The sequence below is a fragment of the Nomascus leucogenys genome, chromosome 15 (assembly GCF_006542625.1).
Source record: "Nomascus leucogenys isolate Asia chromosome 15, Asia_NLE_v1, whole genome shotgun sequence".
Lineage (NCBI taxonomy): Eukaryota > Metazoa > Chordata > Mammalia > Primates > Hylobatidae > Nomascus > Nomascus leucogenys.
In genome coordinates, this window is record NC_044395.1 from 16857490 (window position 1) to 16883838 (window position 26349).

A 26349-nucleotide genomic window follows, 5' to 3' on the forward strand; every position below is an offset into this window, starting at 1 on the left:
GTCCTTGGAGATGAAGGTTCCCACTGTCCTGCCATAGGTGGGGCTCTGTCCCTGGCCTGGAACGTCCCCTGTGGGGATAGGGTCATCTCTCAGAAGCCTCTGGAACATCTGTTTCAGGGGCTCAGGTCAATAGGACCAAGACCATCCTCTCAAAGCTCTGCCCTTTCTCTCAGGGCCCCTCTGAGGAAGTAGCTCAGAACACTCCTCTGCTTCTGTGGGGGCAGTTTCAGGAGTAAAGGCAGCTTCGGGTTCCGGTATTCGGAATTCGGTATTCGCTGAGTAACTGGGATGGCCTGGATGAGGGGCGGAGGAACAGGTCTGGCTAGTTCTGTGTTGTTTATACTGAGGATTACTTCACACATCCCAACTGGCTTCCCCGCCCCGTTTGGTGGGGGCTGGCCCTTGGCCCTCCAACTCCTTTACCCCACATGCCTGTGAAGCCAGGGGCCAAGATGGATCTTCTCCTCGACATCAGCTAAGCCTGGAGGACTCTTCCCCTCAGAGACCATGGAGAGGGACAGCCACGGGGTGAGTGTGACCTCAGGCCTCGGGCCAGATCCTCCCAGCACTGAGGAAGCAGGGCTGAGTCTGGGAGACAGGTGGGACGGCCACCTCTGTGTTTCAGGTTTGGGGGAAACTGGCTGTGCCTCTTCTAGTTTGAAGCTACTTAGGATCAAGATCTCTTGGTCTCCTTTTAACATGGTTCTAGAAAGAGCCCCTGGGAGGAGAAGCTGCTGGGATTTGGGGTCTGGCTGGTGAGCATCCCAGGGCTGCGTGGCTGAGTCATGGGTTCCTGCTCTGTAGTCTGTGAGCACTCCTGCCAGGCATCCATGCTGTTACAGCACCAACTTGGCCGATTGGGAATCCAGGCTAATCTACTTTAATCTCATTTTTGCTGGTTGGAAAATCAAAAGCATTCTAACTGCAATTCGGGGACACCTTGTCAAAATCCCTCACTACGCTCCTAAACCTTCCCAGAAAACTGTGACTTTCTGGGTGCATTCAAGATTTTCAAGGGGATGTTTCAACCTCCCTTGGTCACTTCCTTTTGGGCTTAATAACTTTCATGCTTGGGAAGTGCTTCTTGATGTTTAACCACAAGTCCTGCTACCACTCAAGTTCCTTTCTTCTGCTGCTCTTGGGGTGGGAGAGAGCAGCTGGCCTGTCCTCTGTGGAAAAGCCAGTCATACACACATGAAGGCTTCCAAAGATCTTGTTCTGCTGTGCCTCCACTTTCTTTTCTTCCAGGAAATCCCTTTTGTGCTCTCATTTCTCCTTTAGGTCTTGTTTTCTGCCCCTCTCCAAATTCTCTGTACCTTACCGACATGGTAGAGCCTGGGACTCTGGGAAGAATGGGCTAGCACTTGGTTTGGGAAAGATCAGCTCATCCTATGTTCTGGCTTATAGTTGGCTTGTGGTCCATTCTGCCCCCACAATGTGTTTCTGCAAATTTTACCATCATTTTTTCCCACCATTCTTCCAGCCCCCTCTTGACTTTTCTTTCCCAGGCTGCCTCCCTTGCCGTCTGCTTTGGGCTTCTTCGTTCATGTCTCTACCTCACCAAAGTCACTTGGCCTTAGGCCTTGGGGGGTTATCAGAGCCTCTTACTGTTGAGCAGTAAGGGGGGTACACAGGGGCATGCAGAAGGTGAATTCTTAGTCACAGCCATGGGGCATCCTCCTTGGCAATATGGTGGGAGCCTAAACTAGATGGTCCCTAAACCCAAGAGTGAGAAGGGCTGAGCTATCCAGATGGTGGCCATGCTCCCATTGGAGATGGATAGGCCATCTCTGAGACAGGGTGATGGCACGATATCTTCCCAGGAAGCTCATCTCTTCAGAGTCAGGGACCAACATGAAGGTTGCTGGAGGGATACAGGACAGAGAACAGACTTCATTGGGGAACTCCGAATTAATCTATGAATTAAGTGTCAAATATTATGATAGGTGCCATGTGCATTCTGAAAAAAAGATTGTCCAAACTTCTCTTGGAGTGGAAGAATGGAATCATTACATCCTTATTTAAGGTTCTTAACTTTACTCCCCTATTTAAGATGGAACTCTGAGAGAGTGAGCCTATAGTTGGGGCTCGTATTCCCATCTGCAGCAGGTTTCTTAACCTTGATTAAATAGGAGTGGGCTGGGAGAAGCTGGTCACCTGAGCTTGTGCCTTCTCCCTGAGGGCTTTATTGCAGAGACATGCATTGTGATTTCTGTCCCTCACCTCCAAAATGTTGTGAGGAAGATGGTGTCCAGTGGGCTTGAGCCTGCTGGCACTCTTCTGGCAGCTGCTGGATCTTCAGAGGGATCTTGGAAAAGAGGCGGAGAAGGGTCTCAGTTTCTCATATTCAAAAGAAAGTTGCATGTTGTGGTGGACAGAGAACTGACCATGTTCCCTGTCAGCTTTGGGCAAGCCACTTCACCTTTCTGTACCTTAGTTTCTTCATCTGTAAAATGGAATAATACTACTACTCTCAAAAGAAGAATGTTGGACAAACTAAATTTAACAGAGTTTAATTGAGCAAAGAACGATTCTCAGATGGAGCAGTCCCCTGAAGGAGAATAGATTCAGAGAGATTCCCACACAGCTGCGTGGTCGGGGAGGATTTATGGACAGAAAAAGGCAAGTAGTGTATGGAAAACGGAAGTGAGGTACAGAAATAGCCTTATTTGAACATGGTTTGAACAGTTGGCTGCCTTTGATTGGGCGAAATTGGTGATTGTTAACAAGAGTAGCTTACAGTCTGTTTACACGTCCATTTGAGTTATAGTTCATTAGGTACAGAGAAACCTTTTGATCCAAACTTAAAATATGTAAGGAGGCAGCTTTAGGCTAAGCTTAATTTAATAATACCTACCTCAAGGAGTCTCAAAATAGTGTCCTTCCCGTAGTAAGGCTCATTTAGAATAGCATCTGGCATAGAGAGATAGAGATAGATAGATAGAGATAGAGTCACAGAATGTTGAAATTTATCATCACTGCCTAGAATTTGGGGCGGGCTTCTATAAATTTGGACAAACATCTTCTCCCTGTGCCTCAGCTTCCCCACCAAAGAAGAGGGTTGGACAAATTCCCCCCTGAGGCTCCTTTCTGGCTCCCTGACAGTCTGGAATTACATAGAACGGGATGACAGGTGCGCCACACCAGATTTGTTCTTGACAGTGCATATTTTGTGCTTTTTCAAAATGGGTCACATTTTTAATTCTCAGAGCAGTGCAATGCTTATTAAAGAAAGACTGAATTAGACCCATTGATGAAGCAACATTCCTTTGTGGAGTGGATTTTCTTATACCGGGCCTTCTTCAAGTGGAACAGGTTCCAAATTAGCCCAAGGCCGCAGGTGCTAGGGACTGGTGAGAACCGTCTGGGGGCCCAGCGCTGGTCCAGGATGAGGCACCCTTTCCAGAGGGTCTGGGCAGTTCCCGAGATGGCTCACCAGTGGGCTCAAGTCACTCTGCCGTGTCCCAGCCCCGTCCCAGCCCCAGGCACTCCAAGGGCCCTGGTACCTGCCCTATGCCCCTGTAGGTGTGCAGCCCTCACCTCGTCCTCCAAGGGCCCTGGTACCTGCCCTATGCTCCTGCAGGTGTGCAGCCCTCACCTTGTCCTCTGTTTCATGTTGTCATTGGTGCGGAGCAGACTTCCTTTGGCACAGCCACCTTGCTTTCCCCTGCGTTGTCCCCTGAGACTTGGCAGATGTGAGTGTAAGCATGTGGGAGTGTGTGTATCGGGCCCTGGGCTGGGGAGCTGGGTGGGAAGGACAACTGATGTAACAGTGGCCACTTAGCTTAAGTGTCCTGTTTTGGCCAAACAGCTTCCTCTTGGTATAGCAACAACGAGGGTGGATGTGCCTGGCCAAGTGGGCAGGGCACTGGTGACACAGGCATGAGGGAAGCCACCACAGGGAACCCTGGCTTTAGCAGTCAAGTGGAGGCCTTGACAGCACCAGATGGGGGTTGGTTTCCCTAGGAGGGAAGCAATACCCAAAACTTTAGAGGGGCCCCCATTATGTACCAGCCCTGAGTGTGTCACTACCCTACGACTGGCAGCAAGAGAAGGCACAGACACAGGGAAACACTAAGGCAGCATGTTCCTGGGCAATCGAATATTATTTGCTTGGCAATAGTGGGCACTCCATGTTCTTTACAGCATTTGATGAATGAATGAATGAATGAATGAATGAACAAAGAGGTGTCTTGATTCTGGTCTAACAGAGATTCCCCAGACTTTTTCATGTGCACAGGAGGCGTCAGAAACTAGAAGGGACTTCAGCACTTACTCTGGCCAGTCCCTTTCAAGTTCTTTGTTGCAGCTGCCTCTTTTGTTCAGATGAATGTTATGTAGACTCCACTGTATGAAACTGAAAGGTCGATCTTCTCTGTTGAGGTGAGGTAAGGGCTCAGAGCCCACCACAGTCCCCACCAGCTGGTCTCCAAAGCACCTGCATGGAAACTGAAATGCTCTGTGGAACACTGTTTGAAAACTGCTGATTGTCCAACACCCTTAATTTATAGATGAGGGGGCTGAGGTCCAGAGGAGGATGTGACTGTCCCCAAGGTCACAGGGCTGCCTAGGAGCAGAAGTGAGGCTCCCCATGCCCCCTACCCCCAGGGTGAGGCAGACCCTGCAGCTCTGGCCCCTTCCAGAGTTCAGTCTGCCTCAAGGGCTGACCCGAGTCCCTGAGCTGTATACTGCGTGTGCACTGGGGATGCTGGTGCTGGGTGAGGAGGTGGTAGGGAAGATGCCTGTGTGCTGAGGGGAGCCTATATTTGTGGGGTTTCTCTGGGTTCAGGGAGGGGGAGAGTAGGAAAGGGCCTTGGGAACCTGGAGGTACAGTGAAGCCTGGGTCTAGCCATGAGGAAGGGAAAAAAGTCACCCAGTCCAGCCTGGCCCTCACTGGGAAGGGTTCAGGCCTCCCCTGCCACAGCCCCAGGACTCGCCAGGTTCCCAGCAGCCAAGGAGGGTGTTCAGGCTCTGTCAAAGGGAGATCCTGATCTTTCTTAGTGCCCCCAGTGCTTCCAGAAGGGTTTAGGGAGGGGTTTTTCTTCCTGCCTAGACCAGAGTGCTGGGTTGTTGGCCCATGGTCTGCCTGTGCCCACCCTGTGGGCGCCCGTGATGCCCAGGGTCACTGGGGGAGAGACGCTGCCACGGAGGCCTCTGTCTGGGAAGGGTCCTTTCTCGTGGAGGCTGGTAAAGGACAGACAGGGGAAGAGCAGAGTGTTGTGTAACAGCCCAAGGATGGGGGCCAGAAGATCATGGTTCTAGAATTGGCACCATCCCCAACGGGCTGTGTGACCGTGAGCAAGTCACACAACCTTTCTGGGCCTTCATCGCCTCAACTTGATATACTTATACCCAAGTATAAAGGGCTTGGGTAGGTTTTCTTTTCTTTACTTTTCTTTAAGATGGGGTCTTGCTATGTTGCCTAGGTTGGTCTTGAGCTTCTGGCCTCAAGCCATTCTCCCACCTCAGCCTCCCAAGTAGCTGGGACTACATGCCGGTGCCACCACACCCGGCTTAGAGGGTTTTCAGAGTCCTTGCAGCTCTGACAGCCTGTGATATGCCCAACCCTGGGTAGTAGCTTTACGAAGGGATGGCCCAGGGCTGAGGAGGGAGATCCAATTGGCTTAAACTGGACTGAAACGGGCCCTGATGCACCCGCCCTCAGGCCATGAAGCAGCTGCTGCTGCCTGCTGGACATGCTTCAGGACTAGCAGGAGAGGTTTTTTGTTTGTTTTGTTTTTATTATACTTTAAGTTCTAGGGTACATGTGCACAACGTGCAGGTTTGTTACATATGTATACATGTGCCATGTTGGTGTGCTGCACCCATTAACTCGTGCTTTACATTAGGTATTTCTCCTAATGCTATCCCTCCTCCCTCTCCCCACCCCCCGACAGGCCCTGGTGTGTGATGTTCCCCATCCTGTATCCAAGTGTTCTCATTGTTCAATTGTGGGAGAGCTTTTTATAGGGTCGTTCACACTGCAAGCCCAGGCTCTGGGGGACCTGAAGTGCATATTTCCCAAGTTCAGGTTGCTGCTTATGGCTGGAGAATTCTCATTATGCAGAGCCTGGGGCTCAATCCATGGCAGCAGCTCCATAACCACTGAGATGAAGCAACCATGAGCCCACATCACTCAGGCACCCCCGTCCCTGGCGTCATTAGCTGGGCCCCCAGAAGGTCCAGGAGAGGATAAGGACTGGACATACTCAGGGGCTGGCTAACTTACTCTACCATCCCTACCAGGTAACAGGCCAAGGGGCAGAGTCTGCAACTGGAAACCAGGAAAACGTCCCATTCGCCTCAGGGGGGATCTACCCCTGGGAGCTGTGGTGTCAAGAGCCCTGGGCTGGAAGCAGGGGGCCTTGGGTTTAGTCCCTCCTCTGCTATAAGATGGGCCTGAACAACTTTGGGCAAAGCACACAAATGTTTTGGGCCCCTACCTCTCAGTCTGCAAAGTGGGAGTAAAAATTCTTATAAACTTCTGTCCAGGGACAGGCTTTGGAAAGACTCCCAGAGCCAGGGGCTGCTCCTCTTAGCTCTCCCTAGCTTGTCCCTCACCACTTTCCTGCGGACCCCTGCCCTGCCTTCCTGCCATGCTGCATCCTGCCCCAAAATGTCTGGAGGGCTCTGAACAAGCCTTGGGTGAGGACCCCTGGGAGCTGCAGAGGCATAGCCAGGTGGTAGCAGTGACAGCCTGGGGTGTGGGCCTGTTCCATGGCATGGCAAGGGCTTACAATTATGTTACTGCAGGGGGTAACCTCAGAGACTACCCCATGGGTAGGTGGGGAGAAGAGGTACGGCCAGGAAAGAATGGTTGGCAAGGTTAGGCCAGGGACGTGGCTCAGAGTTGACCACACTCCCCTGCTCTGCCCTGTGCACCTGCCCCTGAGCAGGCTGAGAAGCCTTTGGTCTGCAGGCAGGCTGTGGAGACGCCAGGACACATCAGGGAGATGGTCATTTCACTTCCACTTCTGAGTCTTCGGCTCACTGCCAAAGGCCGGGATTTGGGAAGCTTGGGTTCTGCTCCTGGTTCTGCCCCTTGTAGCTTGGGACCTTGGATAAGAAGTCTTGGCCAGGCGTGGTGGCTCACACCTGTAATCCCAGCACTTTGGGAGGCTGAGGCGGGCACAAGATCAAGAGATCGAGACCATCCTGGCCAACATGGTGAAACCCCATCTCTACTAAAAATACAAAAATTAGGTGGGCATGGTGGCGCATGCCTGTAGTCCCAGGTACTCAGGAGGCTGAGGAAGGAGAATCGCTTGAACCTAGGAGGTGGAGGTTGCAGTGAGCTGAGATCGCGCCACTGTACTCCAGCCTGGCGACAGAGTGAGACTGTGTCTCAAAACAAACAAACAACAAACAAACAAGTAGTCTCCTCCCCTTCCTATTCCCCAGCTGCTGAAGGCCTCTACTCTGAGGGTGAGGTCAGGCCTCTGGTGGGAGGCTAGAGTCTCAGCAGTTGTTCTCCAAGAATTGGGGAAAGGAAATGAGTTAGTGCTATAACAGGTTAGGTATCAGGAAGAACTTCCAGCAGCGTGGGGCAGCAGGCTGTGAAGTGCCTAAAGAGGGTTGGTGTGGAATCTCTTACTCAGACGATCCCTGAAGATGAGAACTCTTCTTGATGTCTGGGAGGGTTTGGGTTGAGGGTCAGAGTCAGGGGATGGAGCGGGGGCCTCACTCTGAATGATGCTCTTCTCTGGTCTGGGGGCTGCCCTTCCACTCTGATGTCCCTGTTAGGACTTGTAGTTCTCTTCATGGGCAGTTCTTCTTCAGGTCTTGAGGCTCCGGAACTCTCCTCTTGCCCTGGTCTGGGGGTCCAGCCGCTTTCCACTTGCCTCCCAGGCTCTGACAGCAGAGCACTTGATCTACCCAGACCAGAGCGAGATACCCCCAGACTCAGGGCCTGCAGAGACTCCATCCCACTTTCAGATGTGTTGCCATTTCTGCAGTTCTTGGCTTTCCACCAATGCCCCCTCCCCACCAGTTCCCTGTCTAGTCTGACTCCCTTCTCCTGTTCCAGCTTTACAGCTTTCCCCATCTCCCTCCCCCCACCTGCCCACCCATTTTCCTCTGGGCCTGTTCAAGATGGGGCAGCTGGGGCTGGATGGCAGGGTCCTGCTCAGGTAGAGACAGCCTGAGCTGCCTGGGAATGAGAAGACTGTGCTAGAGTTCCTAAAGACCATTAGCTCGTTCAGGGGGTGAGGTGGGCTGTTTCGTCTCTCGGAGTCCTGGGTCCTTGTGTACAAACTGGGGATAGTAATTCCTGACTAGCTTGCTAACTGAGAGACTTGTGAGAATCAAATCACATAATGGTGCAAAACTGCACATACAAGCCCTGAAGAGACGAAGGTAGGTCCTGTGGATGTTTGTGACACTGTAGGTCAAGGCCCTCCTTGCTCCTAGCAGACCTGGTTAGAATCTGAGCTGTCACTTACCTGGTGTGTGAATTTGGGCATGTTCTTAACCTGCCTGGACCTCTGTTTCAATATCTATAAAATGAAGCTAACCATACCAACTGCAAAGAGCTGTTAGGAGGTTGGAATGGGGTCCCGTAAAGTGCTCGTGGGCTGTTATCTTTGTCATGGTTTGACACACATTTATAGACCAGGCTCTTTCATGTGTATCACCTATTTATCTGGGGGAAGGAGGTAAGGTTTGCCCATTTTACATGCGTGGAATCAGGCACTGAAGCGTTATGTCGCTTGCCCAGGAAACACAGTTGGGAATGGAGGCAATCAGATTCAAACAGATTTATCCATAGCAAGCACAGCATTCCCACAAGCAAACAAACAAAACCCAACTACCGGCTGGGTGTGGTGTGGTGGCTCACGCCTGTAATCCCAGCACTTTGGGAGGCTGAGGCAAGTGGATCATTTGAGGTCAGGAGTTTGAGACCAGCCTTGCCAACATGGTGAAACCCCATCTCTACTAAAAATACAAAAATCAACCGGGCATGGTGGTGGGTGCCTATAATCCCAGCTTCTGGGGAGGCTGAGGCAGGAGAATCCCTTAAACCCAGCAGAGGTCACAGTGAGCCAAGATCGTGGCACTGCACTCCAGCCTGGGCAACAGGGCAAGATTCCAATACAAAAATTAGCCAGGCATGGTGGTGCACACCTGTAGTCCCAGCTACATGGGAGGATGAGGCAGGAGAATAGCTTGAACCCGGGAGGCGGAGGTTGCAGTGAGCCAAGATCGTGCCACTGCACTGCAGCCTGGGTGACAGAGCAAGACTCAAAAAACAAACAAACAAACAAACACTGCTCACCACGCCCTTACTGTGTATTGGGCATTTTACAGGTATGATCTGTGACTTCAGTACCATGAAGCAAGGTGCTTCGCTCTAGCTTACAGATAGGAAACTGAGATGTAAAGAGATGAAGTCACTTGCCTGGGGCACCCAGCTGCCTTAGAGGCAGACCAAATTCCAACCTGGTCTCTCTAACCCAGAGCACCAGGAGACTCACCTGACCCTAATGCTCCAGGCCTCTAGGTACCTCCTGGTCTTGGCAGGTCACAGGGCCCAACTATGGGTCACACTGGAAAGTATCACAAGATCAAGATCCCTGTGGTAACCCCCAGCCCTATCCCCAGGTTCCCAACGTGTTCCCGGCCCTGCAGGGCCACAGGGCCCCATTCTTTACCAATCTCACGAAGGCAAAATGGGCACTCTGTACACGTGGCTCACGAAGACTGTGCAGGAAGCTCTTCTGACTCAAGAAGGGCGGGTGACTCAGAGACAAATAGGCATGGGGTAGAACCCTGACTCTGTGATTCTGCAAGCTGAGCTCTGAGCCTTGGCTTCCCTATCTGTAAAATGGGCTTCCAAAATACCAACTTCCCAGGGATGTGGTGAGGCCCTTGTGAGGCCACAGATGTGAACGTTTATTATCAACTCTAAAGTGCCATACACACATGAGTGATTAGTATTTTATTGTCCCGGCTTATGGGAATTCCCCCTGAAGTTGGGGAAGACTTAGAGTGTGCACAAAAGAGGAAGGGAGACCAGGCAGGCCGGTGAAGGTGCCACAGTGCCAGGATCCCTGGCAGGAGCCGAGGCCCAGGCCACCACTGGAGGGAAGGGCAGGGCCTTCTGCAGCTGGGGCTTGTCCGTGTTATGGAAAGACCTTAGTCTGGCCTTTGTCCAGCATTCTTCTTCTCCTCAGATGAGCTCACACTGGCGCTCAGCCCCTTCAGTTGGCAGGTCAGGGCTTTTCTTAACTAGTGCTTAACTAGCGATTACAGCTCATAGTAAGAACAATATTTTGTAATCTAACACACATACATGAAAGAAAAGGATGCGGATGTAGGAGGTGGAAGGGAAGAGGGCAGAAGGGGTCTTTGCTTTCCCCATGGGGGACCACATTCCCTTGATACGAGGTCTCAGAGTGAGTGACCAGCCCAGCAGCCTTTTCCTTTAACTCCTCCTAGACATGTGTAGCCTAAGCAGGTGACCCCCAACCCCCGGGCACAGGGCCCATTGCCCTCTACCCATCTGTGCAGGTCCTATGTGGCAGGGGAGCCCCTAGGGGAACTGGGGGACAGCAGGCTCTTTGAGCTTTCATTCTATCCTTGGACACAGTCCTCCTCTCAGATGCGTCCTTGTCCGGGGGGCTTTGCTCAACCGCTAGCTGCTGCCTGAGAGTATTCATCTCCTAGTGCAGCAGAGCCGACAGCTGGGGTGGGTTGGCAGGGGAGCAGCCTGAGGGATACTCTTTGATCTGCTTTCAGAATGCATCTCCAGCAAGAACACCTTCAGCTGAAGCATCTCCAGCCCAGGCGTCTCCAGCTGGGACACCTCCAGGCCGGGCATCTCCAGCCCGGGCAACTCCAGCCCAGGCATCTCCAGCTGGGACACCTCCGGGCTGGGCATCTCCAGCCCGGGCATCTCCAGCCCAGGCATCTCCAGCTGGGACACCTCCGGGCCGGGCATCTCCAGCCCGGGCATCTCCGGGTCTGGCATCACCTTCCAGGTCCTCATCCGGCAGGTCATCATCCGCCAGGTCAGCCTCCGTGACAACCTCCCCAACCAGAGTGTACCTTGTTAGAGCAACACCAGTGGGGGCTGTACCCGTCCGATCATCTCCTGCCAGGTCAGCACCAGCTGCCAGGGCCACCAGGGAGAGCACAGGTAAGAGGGATGCTTCAGGGAAGGCAAGAGAGATGGGAAGCAGCCAACGGGCAGGGAGGAAATCTCAGAGCCAGTGTGCTCTGCTCTCATAGCAGACAACGATGCGGGGAAGGGGAGGTAGGAGGGTGGGCAGTGAGGGACCTAAGGGTGGGGGCAAAAAGGAAACATTACATGAAAACCTGAGACAGTGGAAAATTAGGGGCAAAGGGGGTAGGTGATAAGAAGCCAGGACTAACGAAGCAAGGTGTCACCCTGGAGTCTGCACAACCCAGGTCAGAGCACTGGTTTCAATAGCAAGGTCTCCCAGTTAGTCACAGGGTTCTTTCCTTGAGCTGTCCTGTGGATCTACCTAAGAAGCTGGGGCCTGCAGTGGAGCAAGGTCATGATCAGCGGGTCCATCTGTGGGTGGGGGAGGAAAATGAGAGATTCTGACCAGGTGTGCAAGTCCATCCCCAGCCTTCCAAATTGTGGGTTGCGTGGTTCAGCTACTAGGGAGTCAGAGAGGTTGAATAGGCCTTGGGGACTGGGTCTGCCCTTAAGGAATCAGTGTTCCTGCCCACCCCAATGCTGCCCTCCCCCCATCCCAGAATTCAGACTGTCCCCACCACCACAATACACACAGGCCTGGATAATACGTGGCTTTGGAGGATCACTCGAAGTTTGGGGCCCATCCCACAGCCTTGCCCTCTCCAGGGTGGGTGAGGTGCTTTGGTATCAGACCCACTGCATTGGAATCCCTACTCTGCCACTAACTCACCAAGTAACCCTGGGAAAGTGGTTTCACTTCCATGAACCTCAGTTTCCCCATCTATAAAAAGGGGCCTAATAAGACTCTGCTCATGAGGTTGCCGTGAGAATTAACACAGGCAAAGTGCCTGGCTGGCCCAGAGAAGAGCACAGTAAAAGACCGCTGCTGGTGCCAGGCAGGGTGAGCTCAGTTTTTGCATTTTCAGATGGGACAAAATTCATTCATTCATTCAATTGACTTTGTGCCCCATAAAATTTCATTCCAACTTCTGGGGTGGAGTGGTCCTCACGGGGCCCTCCTGGGCCACAGCCTTGTTTCCCCCAACCTCTCCATCTCGTCGGACTCCTCTCCAGCCTCATCTTCCCCTGCTGCCGCCCTGCTCCTAGGTACCAGCCTGCCCAAGTTCACCTGGCGGGAGGGCCAGAAGCGGCTGCCACTCATCGGGTGCGTGCTTCTCCTCATTGCCCTGGTGGTTTCGCTCATCATCCTCTGTGAGTTGAATGCAGGGGTGGGTTCTGGGCACTGCTGGGCAGAGTGGGACCCAGGGATGGTGGCAGGCAGGGGGGACAGGTGTGGGGACCACCCACTCACCTGGCTACCGTGTTCGGAGAGGGACTCTCCTGCAAGTGGCTGTGGACTGTGCTGCCCCCGGGCCCCTGTGGGGTATCCAGGTTAAGAGTGTGGAAGTCAGAGGAACCTGAGCTTGGATCTTATCTGTGCCACTTACTATGCAGCTTACTTGGGCAAGTTAGTTAAGCACCCTGAGCTCAGTTTCTGCATCTTCAGATGGGACAAAATTCATTCACCCATTTCATTACTATGTGCCCCATAAGTTCTCATTCCAACTTCACTAGATTATGAGGAATAAATAAGACAACAGCACAATTCCTGGAACAAAATCTACAAATACTGGCTATTAAAAAAACACACATGAAAACACTGATTGGAAAAAGTCTGTCAAGGATATTCAGTCAATGGGATGACGTGTTCAGCATTCAGGGGTTCAGGCCCATTCTCTTCAGCAAAGATACCCAGGCATGCCCCAGGGCTCTCTGCTCAGGGGTCCACTATGAGCCCAGCACAGTGGGAAACTTTAGGCAGCGCAAATGTGTGTGTACATTATTCTGTCCTGTCCTCAGGGAAATTACAGTCTCCTGGGGGAATAGCTGGAAATTTTGAAGGGCAAACGCATTGGAGTGTGACTATGAGGAGGGGATGACAGCTATGTGGGTTGGATGCAGGGGATGGCTTCTTACGGCTGTGGGGCCAGATGAAGACCTGGAAGGTGGGACAGCAATTATGCCCAGCAGGGCATCTGAGCGAATGAGCAGCCACAGAAAATGTGGGAAGCCAGGTGGCAAGGACAGCATGGGGGAGAGGAAGGGACCTGCCTAATCAAAGTGGAGAAGGAACAATCAGGGACCTGGGGCCGTCTGTTTGGTTCAGCAAGGCTGGGCCATGCTGTAGAGAGCTTTAAACCCCAGGCCAAAGAGTAAGGATTCTGTTAAAGAGGCAGCACCAGTGGTGAAGGGTGGAGTGGACCAGCGCGTGGAAACGTCTGCTGGCAGGGCTGTTGAAGGGGATTCTGAGGGAGGGGCAGTGTGCTGGCAGAGCAGGCTTTAGTGCCACGCAGACCCTGGCTCTGCCACCAACCGGCTGTGTGAATTTGACAAGTCCATTAATCTTCTGAGCCTCAGTTTCCCCACCAGTCTGACTGGGTGGGGTGGTCATTGTCATAATGCACATAAAGGCCTCAGCATGGTGCCTGCTGTGACTTGCTGCCCTGCCCTCCCTCCCTTTCCCACCACAGGGCACCCCGCTCCATGAAAGCCACAGGAATAACCCATGGAGGGGCGAGATGGCACCCAAGGGTGGGCTCACAGAATAGAACTAAAGCTCTCAGCATGGTTTCACAGCATTTCCTGAAGTCCCCAAAAGCTCTGCCAGGGAGGCCTCTAGACCTCCAGGGCTAGGGAGGTGGCTTGACTTGTGCAGGTCACCAAACAGCTACCTGGTGGGGTCAGGACTAGAGCCCAGGCCTCCCGACTCCCAACCCGGCCCAGCACCCTCTCCACTACACATCCACGTGGGGCTCCGTGAGCACTCCAAGGGAGACTGCCCAGGGTTCCCCAGGGGTTGAGTGCCCAGGATGTGGGAGGAAGACCAGGGCACAGAGAGGAGGGGCCAGCCCAAGAGATTAGAAGGGATTTGTGTCTGGACCTGGAAGGAGCAGTCACACACGGGCGGCCTTTACCCTGAGTGATGGAGAGCACAGTGGGCCCTGGAGGAGAAGCAAGGGGTGGGGCTGAGGAGCTGATGGAGGAGGAGAGGCAGGGTGAGAAGTTAGAACCCGGGTCTGTGAGGCAGCCAAGGGGAGGTGCCTCCAGGCAGGAGGGCCCACAGCCCCTGGTTTGGAAAGAGATTGCCGTTAGAGAGGGAGGAAGTCGTGAAGCAGATTTGCACATATGGCTTGTAAAGCTGTTTTCTTTTAGCCCCAACTTGTATATGTGGGAATCAGCCACCTAGAATTGCTGGTTGAATGAAAAAACATTTAAAGGCACAAAGACAAGTCATGGGGAAAGAACTGAGCATAGAGGTGTCCCTTGTGCAGGGGAGAGGGAGAAGGAAAAAACCCAGGAGATTTTGAGGCTGGAAGGATGGTCGCCTTTGAGAACAGACAGACGGTGGTTGCCTGTGTGACTGTGAGGACAGAACTTTATCTGCTGTGACCCTGCGGAGCACAGAGAAGATGGGATGGCAGAGGGGTTCTGAGAGGGAAGCTCTGGGATACTGGAGGTGGTGGTTTCTCTGGCCACTGTGTTGGCCAGCATGTAGGGAGGGGAGTTCCCAAGGGGGTCCCCATCTCCACAGCACTCTCTCTCTCTCTCTTTCTCTCTTTCTGGGTGGCTGGCTGCTCGAATCTGCCTGGTGCTGCCCTGCTTGCAGGAGCTTTCTGGAGCATTCTGGAGCATTCCTGAGCAGCCTTTCTCTCCATACAGATGGGGGACGAGAGCCCCAGAGTTCAAGAGGGATTGCAGGTCGGTGTCTCAGAACCCCCAGGGCCTTGGGCTGCTCAGTGTCTCATCTCTGTGGGGCTGGCCATGACCCAGCTGTCTGCTTCTTTTTCTCTAGTCTGGTTCTGGCGGGGCCACACAGGGATCAGGTACAAGGAGCAGAGGGAGAGCTGTCCCAAGCACGCTGTTCGCTGTGACGGGGTGGTGGACTGCAAGCTGAAGAGTGACGAGCTGGGCTGCGGTAAGGAGGCTGGGTGCGGGGGAGCGCGTGTGTGTGCATGTGTGTGCATGTGCATGTGTTTGTGTGCCTGTTTGTATATGTGTGTGTGTATGCATGCCTGTGTGTGTATATGTGTGTGTGCATGTGTTTGTATGTGTGTGTTTGTGTGTATGCATGTGTGTGTGTGCATGTATGTGTGTGTGCATGTGTGCATGTATGTAATCCAAATCCAACGATTCCCTGTCCATTGCCTCCCATTTGAGCTGACACACAGTTTGCACCAGTCTGTAGCACTCTGGTGACTTTGCCTTGGCTCTGTCCATGTTAGGCATCCTGAGTTTCTGAGTACTGGTTGACCCCCATGACACAGGCCATGTTCCTGGACTTTTCCCAGGCCTCAGCAAGGAGTGCTGTCAGGACAGGCCCTTTCTCAGAGCCTCACTCAGCTCATCCCCCAAGAGCTTGATGCTTCCTAGGTGCTGAGGACCTGCTCTGCCTTTTTCTTGCCCTGCAGTGAGGTTTGACTGGGACAAGTCTCTGCTTAAAATCTACTCTGGGTCCTCCCATCAGTGGCTTCCCATCTGTAGCAGCAACTGGAATGACTCCTACTCAGAGAAGACCTGCCAGCAGCTGGGTTTCGAGAGGTAACGCCCAACCTGGCCCCAGAGTCCAGGCTTCAGGGATGTCTCAGGCTCTTCACAGGGCGTCTCAAGCATGTTGCAGAAACATTATATTAAAAAGACCCCTGGGGACCCGGGCTGATCTCACTAGCTCTGGACACCCTCGAGGTATTCAGAGTCAGAGGCCCTGAGATCCTGTGAGTCTGGAGCAGATTGTTTTCATGAGGCCAACGTAATGATGTATAGATCTGCAATAGTATCAGACTCCTAGATGGTTCTTTGCATCAAAGCACCCTCACATCCATTATCACATTCACTGATGGTAGTGGTGGCCCTACGACTTGGGTAGGCATTTGCGCAGATCTTTTCTTCTTATATGTGGGAACTAGAAGCTCAGGTTGTGCAAAGCCTTTCAATGGACTTTGAGCTATAGCTACTGTGGCTTGAGCCAGACCTCATCAAATGGAGAATGAAATGGGGCAGGTGAGGCTAGGCAGAATCATAAGGATCTTTGGCTCTAAAGATTCTAAACAAATCAGGCAGTGCTAATAGGTAGAGGAGGAAGTAGGTGAGCAATGACCTTCCACTTGAAGAAGTGTCTGATTTTCAGCCCAGACACGCATCTCCATCCTCCCTCTTGGACCGAGTTTTCAAGATGGGTAGTTTGGGGTTTGTCAGTGTGTGTGAGGTTGTAGGGAGAAGAGTTTAAGATCTCACTGTGGGTTCTCTACAGAAGAAGCACCAAAAACGCCTGGGATGAGGGGTTAGGATTTAGAACAAGTTCTCCACCCCACCTCAGCCTGTCCAGATCCATGAAAGGGGGATGGTAGTAATCCAGATGGAAGACCATAGGCATCTTTTATGAGTTGTGTGGCCTTATGCAAGCCCGAATCTTCCTTAGGCATTCAGGTCTTTGAATGTCACTTATTCAAAGAATATTCATTGAGCTTTTATCATGCGCTAGATACTGTGTAGTACCTGGACACAAAGGAATAAGACAGGAGCCCAGCCTTGAAGGACCTCTAGTGTGGCTCAGTGAGAGAGACTTAAACCAATAACCACAGCACGATGTGACGTGTAATGATGAGGATGTGTGTGAAGCACTAAGGGCACGCAATGGAGAGGGTGCCTAACTGCACTGGTAGAGAGAGCAGAGAACGGGCCCTCTGAGTAGAGGAGCAGCATGTGCAAAGTGTCATGCCAGGGTGTCACGCAGGGGTGTACCACATTCTAGAAATATACATACATTCCACGCAGAGAGTAGGACACATTAGAATCACCCGCCATGCTTGTGAAAATGCATCTTGGAATCAGAATCTCTGGGATTAGGACTTAGAACCTGCTCAGCAAACATCCCAAGGTGATTCTTAGGCACACTGTGTTCTGAGATCCAGTGGGCTTGTCCAGAGCTTCTCACGCTTTAATGTACAGATCAGTAACCTGGGATTCCTTAAGATGCAGATTCTGATTCAGTAGGTCTAGGAGGATGCTGCTGCTGCTTATTCACAGATCACAGTTTGGATAGAAAAGGGCTAGATTGATGTTTCTCAAACTTGAGTGTTCATCAGCATCACTAGAGAACCTGTTAAAATGGTGATTGCTGGGCCCACACCCAGAGCTTCTGATTCAGAAGCATTGCTAATATTAATAACTTCCCAGGCAATGCTAATGCTACCAGTATCCACCGTGAGAAATGCTGGGTAGTGCATAGGGCTGGGGGTCTTGGAGGGGGAGATAGGAGGCAGTGGTGGAATATGTGGGTGGGGCTGCACTTTATCAGGGCTTGGCTGCTGCTTGGAGGAGTTGGCCACCATTCAGACCATCACAGTCTGGCCTCTGTCAGCAGGGCTGGCAGGGCTCTAGCCTGCTGGAGGACTTGGGATGACTCTGTCTGCAGGGGGCTCATTCTTCTCCTCTCTCCTCCCTTGTAGTGCTTACCGGACAACCGAGGTTGCCCACAGGGATTTTGCCAACAGCTTCTCAATCTTGAGATACAACTCCACCATCCAGGAAAGCCTCCACAGGTATGGTGGGGCAGGCAGGCTGCCTGTTTGTGAGCAGGGGAAGGAGTGGGTGGGAGGGGGTCTTTGAGTCAGGGAGCCCCTTTCACTGGCTTTTCTAGGATCCAGCCTCCAGGAGTCCACCGTGAGTGTTCAGGGGCATCTTGGAAACAGTCCTTATTCACCAAACTGCCTCCTGACTTAAAAGTTCTTATCTGAGGCTTGGTGCTGAGAGCAACTGGAGACCAGGGGTGCCCCTGAGAGTTTATCAGGTCATCAGAGGCAATTCATGAACCTTGGGACCACCAGTCGGCCAGATGTTTGGACTGAGAGCTGCTGCAGGGAGTGGACCTGGATAGGGGAGGGAGAAGCATCACTGGGGTTGGGGACAGGGTAGACGGGCAGCAGTAAGGGACTGCCAGATGCAGGCATCAGGGACAGGGAGGGCCATGTGGGAAGCATCGGAGGTTTGGGGGCTCTGCCAGCTAGCATTGTTTGCCCTGCAGAGGGGAGAGAAGAAGCCAGGCTCCAAAAGAAGTAATGGTGAGGGAAGGGACATGAATTTGCTGCATCTGGATGCCTGCTCTGTGCTGCGTGGTTTCTGATTCTGCATTGAGGAACTGTGTCAGAGGAGCACCAGACCACCTGTTTAGCTGTGAAAAGATGCTGCGACAATGAAGTCCTAAGTTCAAAGAACATGGATCTGGGCCAACGTCTGCAATGTGCCACAAGAAAACTAGTTGAGGGGATGAGAGTGGAGATGATTTTCACTGAGCCACTCCGATTCTGGACAAAGCACTGGAAGGGAGAATGTCACATGGGGAAAGGGGAAGCTCAGAATCTCCTGCTTCCTGTACAAAGGGTAGCTTCCTTGGAAACAGGATAGGAACTGAGCAGGAGTCAATCAGGAAGGCTTCCTGGAAGAGGTAGCTAATGTGCCCTTTTCCCACTTTCTGTGTCTCCCCTTGCAGGTCTGAATGCCCTTCCCAGCGGTATATCTCTCTCCAGTGTTCCCGTAAGATGTTCTTCTTGGATTGTGGCCAGTGTCGTGTGGGAGTAAAGGGCAGAGGGGCAGGACTCCTCTAAAGGAGGTGTTTGGCACAGGGGTTCAAGTCAGGAACAGTGTCTTAGCCAGCAGGCCTGCTTCAGGGCTGGAGTCTCTGTAAGGCACCAGTACACCCAGGGGAACATTTCCCCTTCTCCTGACTCTGGTAGGGGCTCAGCCCAGCAACCTTTTATTCCAAGGAAGCTGTCTGAGTCTCCTGTGCATCGGGGGAAGTGTATTCTTCTTATGTTTAGAAACAATAGAGACCCCCATTATAATGCTTGTCAATTCAGGGTCACATTAGAACTGGTCTGCGTTCCTGTGCGCCTAATGGCAGTCCTGGGACTTACCATCATGACCCCAATGCCTGACACAGTGCCCAAAGCTTGGGACACTTAGAAAGGATTTGTCAAATCAATGAAAGAATGAGTGAAGGAGAAGAAAGAGGAACCTGCCTGGGGTCAAACTTCCCACAGAATGATCCCAGAAAGCCACCCCACCATGTGGTGGCTCTGCTGTCACAGGAACTGCTGTGTGTAGCAGATAAGGGAGAAAAGCCCATCCATAGGAGGGTGGGTGCCCTTCAGGATGGGGCTGCCTGAGCCCGTCCTGGCCTTGGGAGCACGGCAGAGGCATCCTGATCAGGAACTCGGAAAGAATCCTGGGAGAAACAGGGTTCACAGTACGTCTACTCCTTCCCTCCAGACTGCGGACTGAGGGCCATGACCGGGCGGATCGTGGGAGGGGCGCTGGCCTCAGATAGCAAGTGGCCTTGGCAAGTGAGCCTGCACTTCGGCACCACCCACATCTGTGGAGGCACGCTCATTGATGCCCAGTGGGTGCTCACTGCTGCCCACTGCTTCTTCGTGTAAGTGCCTGAGAGGCAGGTGATTTGACACTGCCCAGGGTCAGGAACCGCCAGGAAGGGCTGGCTGCAGACTGACTTCTTCGTGGAGGAGGACTCTGGGTGTGAGTCCAGCCCCCATGGGCCAGTTGGCACTGGTGTAGCTTGGGTGTTCACTTGGTCCTGAGAGTGTGGGTCGTGGGTGTTTGTGCTGAGCTAGGCCCAATGATGAGAAAGTCCCATTGATGGCCCCAAGGGAGAGAGAGGCAGGCAGGAAGAGGGACTGGGAGCCTGCCCCTGAATAAGGTGAAATGAAAAAGGCTTTGGGTTTGTTGTTGCTTCCTGCAAATGGAACTCATAGCAGAGGAGCCCCTAGTTATCCCAGAAATTGAGGGCTAGGGATTGCAGGGAGGGCACTGTATCAGCTTCTAACAGTCACCAGCTGGCCTAGTGTCTGGGGGCCCACAGCCCAGGCTGGTGGGCAGGAAAGAGCTCTGGGACCAGGCCTCAGGGGCACTGGCCCTGTTACTTTGTCCTGTCTGAATTTGCTGAGGGTAACAATACTGAGATCTTATCAGTACAAGCCCTTGACCCTGCCTGGTGAGTGAATCTGTGCCCCCTATCCTTAGTCCCAGCACCTTCTGCAGCCCTGTGACTTGTCAGCATCTGTCAGTTCATATCGAGGCCCCAGAGCTTCAGCATGGCAGAAGTCAGACTCTTATTTGATCCTTGGTGACTTGCAGAGGAGATAGTGGGGAGTGAGTGCCACACAGAGGTCTTACTCATCCTTCCCTCTTTATTACTGTAAGGTGCAGAGCTGCAAGCTCATAATTTTTGAGGGGCTGTTGGGGATTGCTTTGGACTCCAGGGATAAGATAGAGGGTTCCCTCCGGAGGTCATTTTATCCATCCTCCTGCCTCCAAGCTAGTGCTCTGACTGTGGCTCCTGTAGGTAGCAGATGCTGCCAGTGAATGCTGCCAGGCAGGTACTGGACCATGCTCCTTTGTGGCTCCTGCAGGACCCGGGAGAAGGTCCTGGAGGGCTGGAAGGTGTACGCGGGCACCAGCAACCTGCACCAGTTGCCTGAGGCAGCCTCCATCGCCGAGATCATCATCAACAGCAACTACACCGACGAGGAGGATGACTATGACATCGCCCTCATGCGGCTGTCCAAGCCCCTGACCCTGTCCGGTGAGCGAATCTGCACTCCCCACTCTCCTATCCCCCAGCCCCAGCACCCTCTGCAGCCCTCGCATTTGTCAGCATCTGTCAACTCATATCCGGGCCCCAAAGCTTCTGCAGGGCAGAAGTCAAAGACTCTTAATGATCCTTACGTGGAACACTTCTGTTTTATAATTAGGGAAACTGAAGCCCAAGCATTATAAATAAGTTTGCTCCGAATGACACATCTCACATTACAAATTGATGACAGAGTCAGGGCTTGGGTACTGATCTTAATCAATAGATTGAATTCTTTCACTGGTATTAACTGAGCACCTAGGGGCCAAACACTATGGTAGGCATTTTACACATATGATTTCATTTACTCTTCATAACCAACCCTGTGGAGCAGGTACTATTATTAACTTCATTTGACATATGAGGAAATGGAGCTTTACAGAGAGATAATTACCTGAGGCCACAAATAATAGGTGGTAGCTCTGGGATTGGAACCAGGTCGATCTGATTCCCAAGCAATGCTCTCCCCACCTGGTTCTAGACTGGCAAATTGCTTACCCTGCAGTCGAGAACTTAAGCTGAGTACACATTCAAACAACTAATTGCTACAATGTCGTTGCTAAGGACCAAATGAGGCTACACAAAGGAAATGCTGCAGAGGTTCTCAGAAGATCACTGTGGACAGGGAACGTCAAAGAAGACTTCATTCATTCATTCATCCATTCACTCATTTGTTCACTTATCAAACACTATATGGCCAGCCCTATAGTACAGTTGCAAATAGAAATAAAATGGGTGACATACACCAAGACGACCAGTAGAGGCCAATTATGCGATGTTTTGCGGGAGTGGGGAGCTACAGTGGCATAGGCGGGAGCAACTAATCATCCTGGCAGGCTAGGGGAAGCTCAGCAGAGGAAGGATAGCCAAGGTGGGTCCTGAAAAGATTGGAGAAGACAGGTAATGGGGTCTCAGGAAGGACCCTGAAGAATGGAGCCAGAGCCCTCTGGCATAAACAGTCTTACAGGTGGGAGAGGGAGGAGGAGTACCGGCATTTCTGGAAGCCTTGGAGGACTCTCTGGTTAGTCCAGCAGTTCTCGTGCTCTGAGCCTGTGAGCTGGTGTTTCCTCGCACATTAATTATGGAGGCGGTGTCTATCATGAGTCAGAGCAGTTAGATCATCAGAGTGGGCTGAGGAGGAGGATCCCTGGGTAGAGCTCGGTTGGGCAGCGCTAGCCCAGAACCACGCCCACGCAGCGTCACACCCACTCAGTGGGGAGAGACCCTAAAATATGACATTTCCCATGAATCCCCTGGGGGTCTTGGGCTTATTGATGCTAGCTGTCAAGGCTCCTGGACTTTCTGAAGAATCTTTAAAAATACCCGTATTTTCATTTCTTAAATATAAAAATAAAATAAAATAAAACCCGCCCCAGCAGCTTGTGACCAAATGAGTGGGTGTGACCCTCAGTTGCCCAGTATCAGCTTGTACAAGGGAGCTTCCAAGGCTTACGCATCTGACCACAGGGCAACCCCTGAAATCAGAACAGCTTTGAGGACTCTGGTAGCCCCCAAATGCTGGTGGGTTATGATAAAGTGATCGAGTTTCATGTCTGGTCAGTCCAAGGCTCTGGAGGATTCAGAACCACTCGAGTCAAGGATTAATGTTCTAGGAGCCCCCTCCTTGCCCCCAGAGTGGTTCTGCTCCTTCTCCCTCCCCCTACTGAAAGTCTCAGCCTTGTTCCTTCACTGACATCTGGAGGTCTTGTTGCAGCTCACATCCACCCTGCTTGCCTCCCCATGCATGGACAGACCTTTAGCCTCAATGAGACCTGCTGGATCACAGGCTTTGGCAAGACCAGGGAGACAGATGGTAAGAGGCAAAGATGCTTGATTGTGTGTGTGTATTCATGTGCATGTGTGTGTATACATGTGTGTGTGTAAGCGATGTGTCTGGGTATACAGGTGAGGGCCTATGTCGATGAACGTTTGGGTATACAGATTCATGGGCCTGGGTGTGAATATCTGTGTATAGACACCTGAGTATATGCTGGTGCAGTCGCTGTGACAATGCCCTCCAGTCAAGACCACCTGGAAAACTGCTGTGGTTGAACTAGTTGAGTTCGTTGCTCATCGCAATGAGAGAGAGAGCACGCCATGAAGAACCACGGAGCATCTCAGCAAGAGGGTGTCAGAGAGGGACTGTTCATAGGATTTGGGTGGCTTGGGGAGGGTCCAAAGACGTAGGACTTTTCTCTAAATTGTGGTGTCAGGGAGCAGGGGTTACTCTATGATTGGGAAACTTAACAATCTTAACTAGAGGCCGGGCATGGTAGCTTACACCTGTAGTTCCAGCACTTTCGGAGGCCAAAGTGGGAGAATCACTTGAGCCCAGGAGTTCAAGACCAGCCTGGGCATCACGGCAAAACCCCATCTCTACAAAAAATAGAAAAATTAGCTGGGCATTGTGGTGTGTGCCTGTAGACCCAGCTATGAGAGGGGCTGAGGCAGGAGGATTACCTGATCCCAGGGAGGTTGAGGCTACAGTGAGCCATGATCATGCCACTGCACTCTAGCCTGGGCGACAGAGTGAAACCCGTCTCGATTAAGAGTATCTAGGAGCTCTAAGTGGTAAGGAAGCAGCAGTCACTCATATTGGCCAGGAGAGGGGGATGTCTGGTACTGTTGTGGTTTGCACAGTGACCTTGTTTTTGTCTGGCCTTAAACAAGATGATGAAGTGGCCTTGTTTTCACGTCACCCCAATCACAGTGCCTTGTCTTGTAAGATTGCTTACTTTGAGCAGAATGATCCCACGGTTAGACTCAGGCCACTTCCACGCATCAGGACCACTTTTCCCTCCCTCCGTGAGGCAGAGCAATGACTGATGTGGGCGCAGCCTTCTTCTCATCTTATCTCCATACCTGACTAGCTGTGTGACTGTGGGCCACTTCTCCAACACCTCCCCACCTGTAAATGGATTAATGCCACCTGCTCTCTTTAGGGCGCATAGCTTCCAAAAACAAACAAAGCCATGTATCTGAGGGTGCATTGAACGTAGGCAAGTGCTGTGCAACATGTCGGGTAGACTGATAGGCTTGTGAGTGTGTCTGTGTACATGGGTGTCTCTGTCTCACGTGCAGTGAGCTGTGTCTTGTGTGAGGGTGTGTGTGCCCATATGTCCTGGGTGTCCAACCACAGAGGGCCTCCCTTGGGTTGGAGCCAGGCACGGGCATGGCACCCTCCATTCCCAGGAGGCTGTGATTCTGGGTCTTGGGGTGGCAGCTGGACGGCCAGGAAGCTATCCAGAATCTCACTGGCTTCCCATCGTCTGTCTCCTCCACCCCACTTCACTGAAGACAAGACATCCCCCTTCCTCCGGGAGGTGCAGGTCAATCTCATCGACTTCAAGAAATGCAATGACTACTTGGTCTATGACAGTTACCTTACCCCAAGGATGATGTGTGCTGGGGACCTTCGTGGGGGCAGAGACTCCTGCCAGGTGAGGGTACCTGTGGCTGGGGCTCAGGTCCCAGCACCCTGGGGATGGGGGAGGCTGGGGTGTTGGGGCTGATGTGGGAATTGGGACCCCACCCTTTCCCGCTCACGGACCACCTGTCCCATCCTGCGAATGTGCCCCCTCTCCCCTGTAGGGAGACAGCGGGGGGCCTCTTGTCTGTGAGCAGAACAACCGCTGGTACCTGGCAGGTGTCACCAGCTGGGGCACAGGCTGTGGCCAGAGAAATAAACCTGGTGTGTACACCAAAGTGACAGAAGTTCTTCCCTGGATTTACAGCAAGATGGAGGTAAGATCCCTGCAGCAGGACACTGCACCCAGCAGGCTGGGAACTTCCTAAGGTGGGGACCCTGGAGGAGCACCCAGGGTGTAGGCAGAGGTCCCCTCAGCGTCCCTGTATTCGGGGGGTGTTCTGGACAGGGACACATGTGATGCCTGGGGTCAATCCCAGCTGCCTATGTTTCTTTCCCTGCTTTTCGTCCCTCAGAACAGAGCTCAGAGGGTTGAAAAAGGGTGGACCTAGATGCTGGGCAGGCAGTTGCTGGGCAGATGTTCTCCCAGAAGTACTTTTTTGTGTAAGGTTGCAATGGACTTTGAAAATGTTTCAGTTTCTGCAGAGGATTTTGTGATAGTTTTTGTCATCAAGCATTTATGCATGAGAATCTGCTCTTCATGGCCTTTCCCAGCTCTGTTTGTTGGAGTCTTTTTGATTTTCTTTTTGTTGTTGTTGTTGTCTTTTTTAAAAAACACAAGTGACTCCATTTTGACTCTGACAGCTTTCACAGCTGTCACCAGAATGCTCCCTGAGAACTACCATTCTTTCCTTTTCCCACTTAAAATATTTCATCAGCACCTCACTACTATGATAAAAAAGTATAAAGTAATAAAATAATAAAAAGTTACTTTATGTTTTTTGACTTGCTTTAACCTATATCCAACCTCAGAAGTCATTGCTCAGGTCAAACTGAACCACAGACTCTTCAGTGTGTGCCTTACCTTGCCCTTGGCCTTTGGAATACTTGATCCACCCTAGAGAATTCCCTCTCCCACTTCCACCCTCTCGTCTTCCATTTTTCTTACTGAAGAACTCTGACTAATCTATCAAAATCAGCCATTTACAACTCCTGGAATATCCTTGGTATTTACTATTTTTATAAATGAAGGATGAATGAATGAACAAATAAATGAAAAGAATAAAATGTGGGCCTAACCTCAGTGCCAGCCCCAGTGCCACTCTCCTCTCCCAGGGATGACGGAGATGTGAGTTCACACAGGCCACTGGCGGTGGAGTGATGGGAGGCCTCCCTCCACGGCAGGAATTTGGGTGTCAGGAAACAGGGATCTGCCTGCAACTCTGCTGACCCAGTTGAGACCCTGCCTTCTCTGGACCTTAAGCCTTTAGCTATAAAGCAGGGGGTGCTCTGCCAGCCCTCCCCTTCTCTGCCTGGGGAACAGGGGAGGGCTCAGATGGGGGGAGCAGAAAAGGCTCCAGAAATCTAGTGCAGAGAGGCCCTCCAAGCCTGCATCCATCCTTTCCCTGTGCTGTCCCTCCTTGGAGAGGCAGTGCTAGGCGACAGCGAGGCTAAATTATAGGTTCTGAACCCCAACCTTGGGCTTCTGTGCTCCCCACCCACCTGGCCCACCCTCACCCTCTTCTCCCATTCTCTTCCTCAGAGCGAGGTGCGATTCAGAAAATCCTAACCAGCTGGCCTGCTGCTCTGCACAGCACCGGCTGCTGTGAAGACTCTGGCCACAGTGACTGGCCTTGTGGGGCATCATCTGGGCTAATGGCCACCAGGCACCATCGGACTCCCACCTCCACTGTCTGCTGCCTCTGTGTGTGTTTGTGTGTGTGTGCATATGTGTGCATTGCCACTCTCCCAAGTTTTTCAGAAACCAGCAGAGTTGTCAACTCTTCTCAAAATCCCAGGCTGGAAATTACCTGGAGACAAGAGCTTGATTACTGTGGATGTTCCTACAGGGGTGTCCATAGATGGCTGGAGGAAGTGGAGCCCAGAGCCCAAGGA

At 52.2% G+C, this 26349-nt stretch overlaps 1 protein-coding gene across 2 annotated transcripts; it reads left to right on the forward strand.

The window, feature by feature from the left end:
- The first annotated feature begins 355 nt into the window (after nt 1-355).
- Nucleotides 356-26023, forward strand: TMPRSS13 (transmembrane serine protease 13). Of its 2 annotated transcripts, none has more exons than XM_012495819.2 (13): nt 356-528; nt 10738-11137; nt 12272-12376; nt 15018-15140; nt 15634-15763; nt 17671-17763; nt 18711-18754; nt 19490-19652; nt 20647-20819; nt 22582-22680; nt 24165-24307; nt 24459-24611; nt 25997-26023. In XM_012495819.2, the coding sequence occupies exons 1-13, from the start codon at nt 508-510 to the stop codon at nt 26021-26023; spliced, it is 1674 nt and encodes a 557-aa protein (XP_012351273.2). In that variant the 5' UTR covers nt 356-507. The 2 variants fall into 2 exon arrangements, with proteins under 2 accessions (XP_012351273.2, XP_030685095.1); XM_030829235.1 differs by lacking the exon at nt 25997-26023 and adding an exon at nt 24815-25224.
- Nucleotides 26024-26349: the final 326 nt, after the last annotated feature.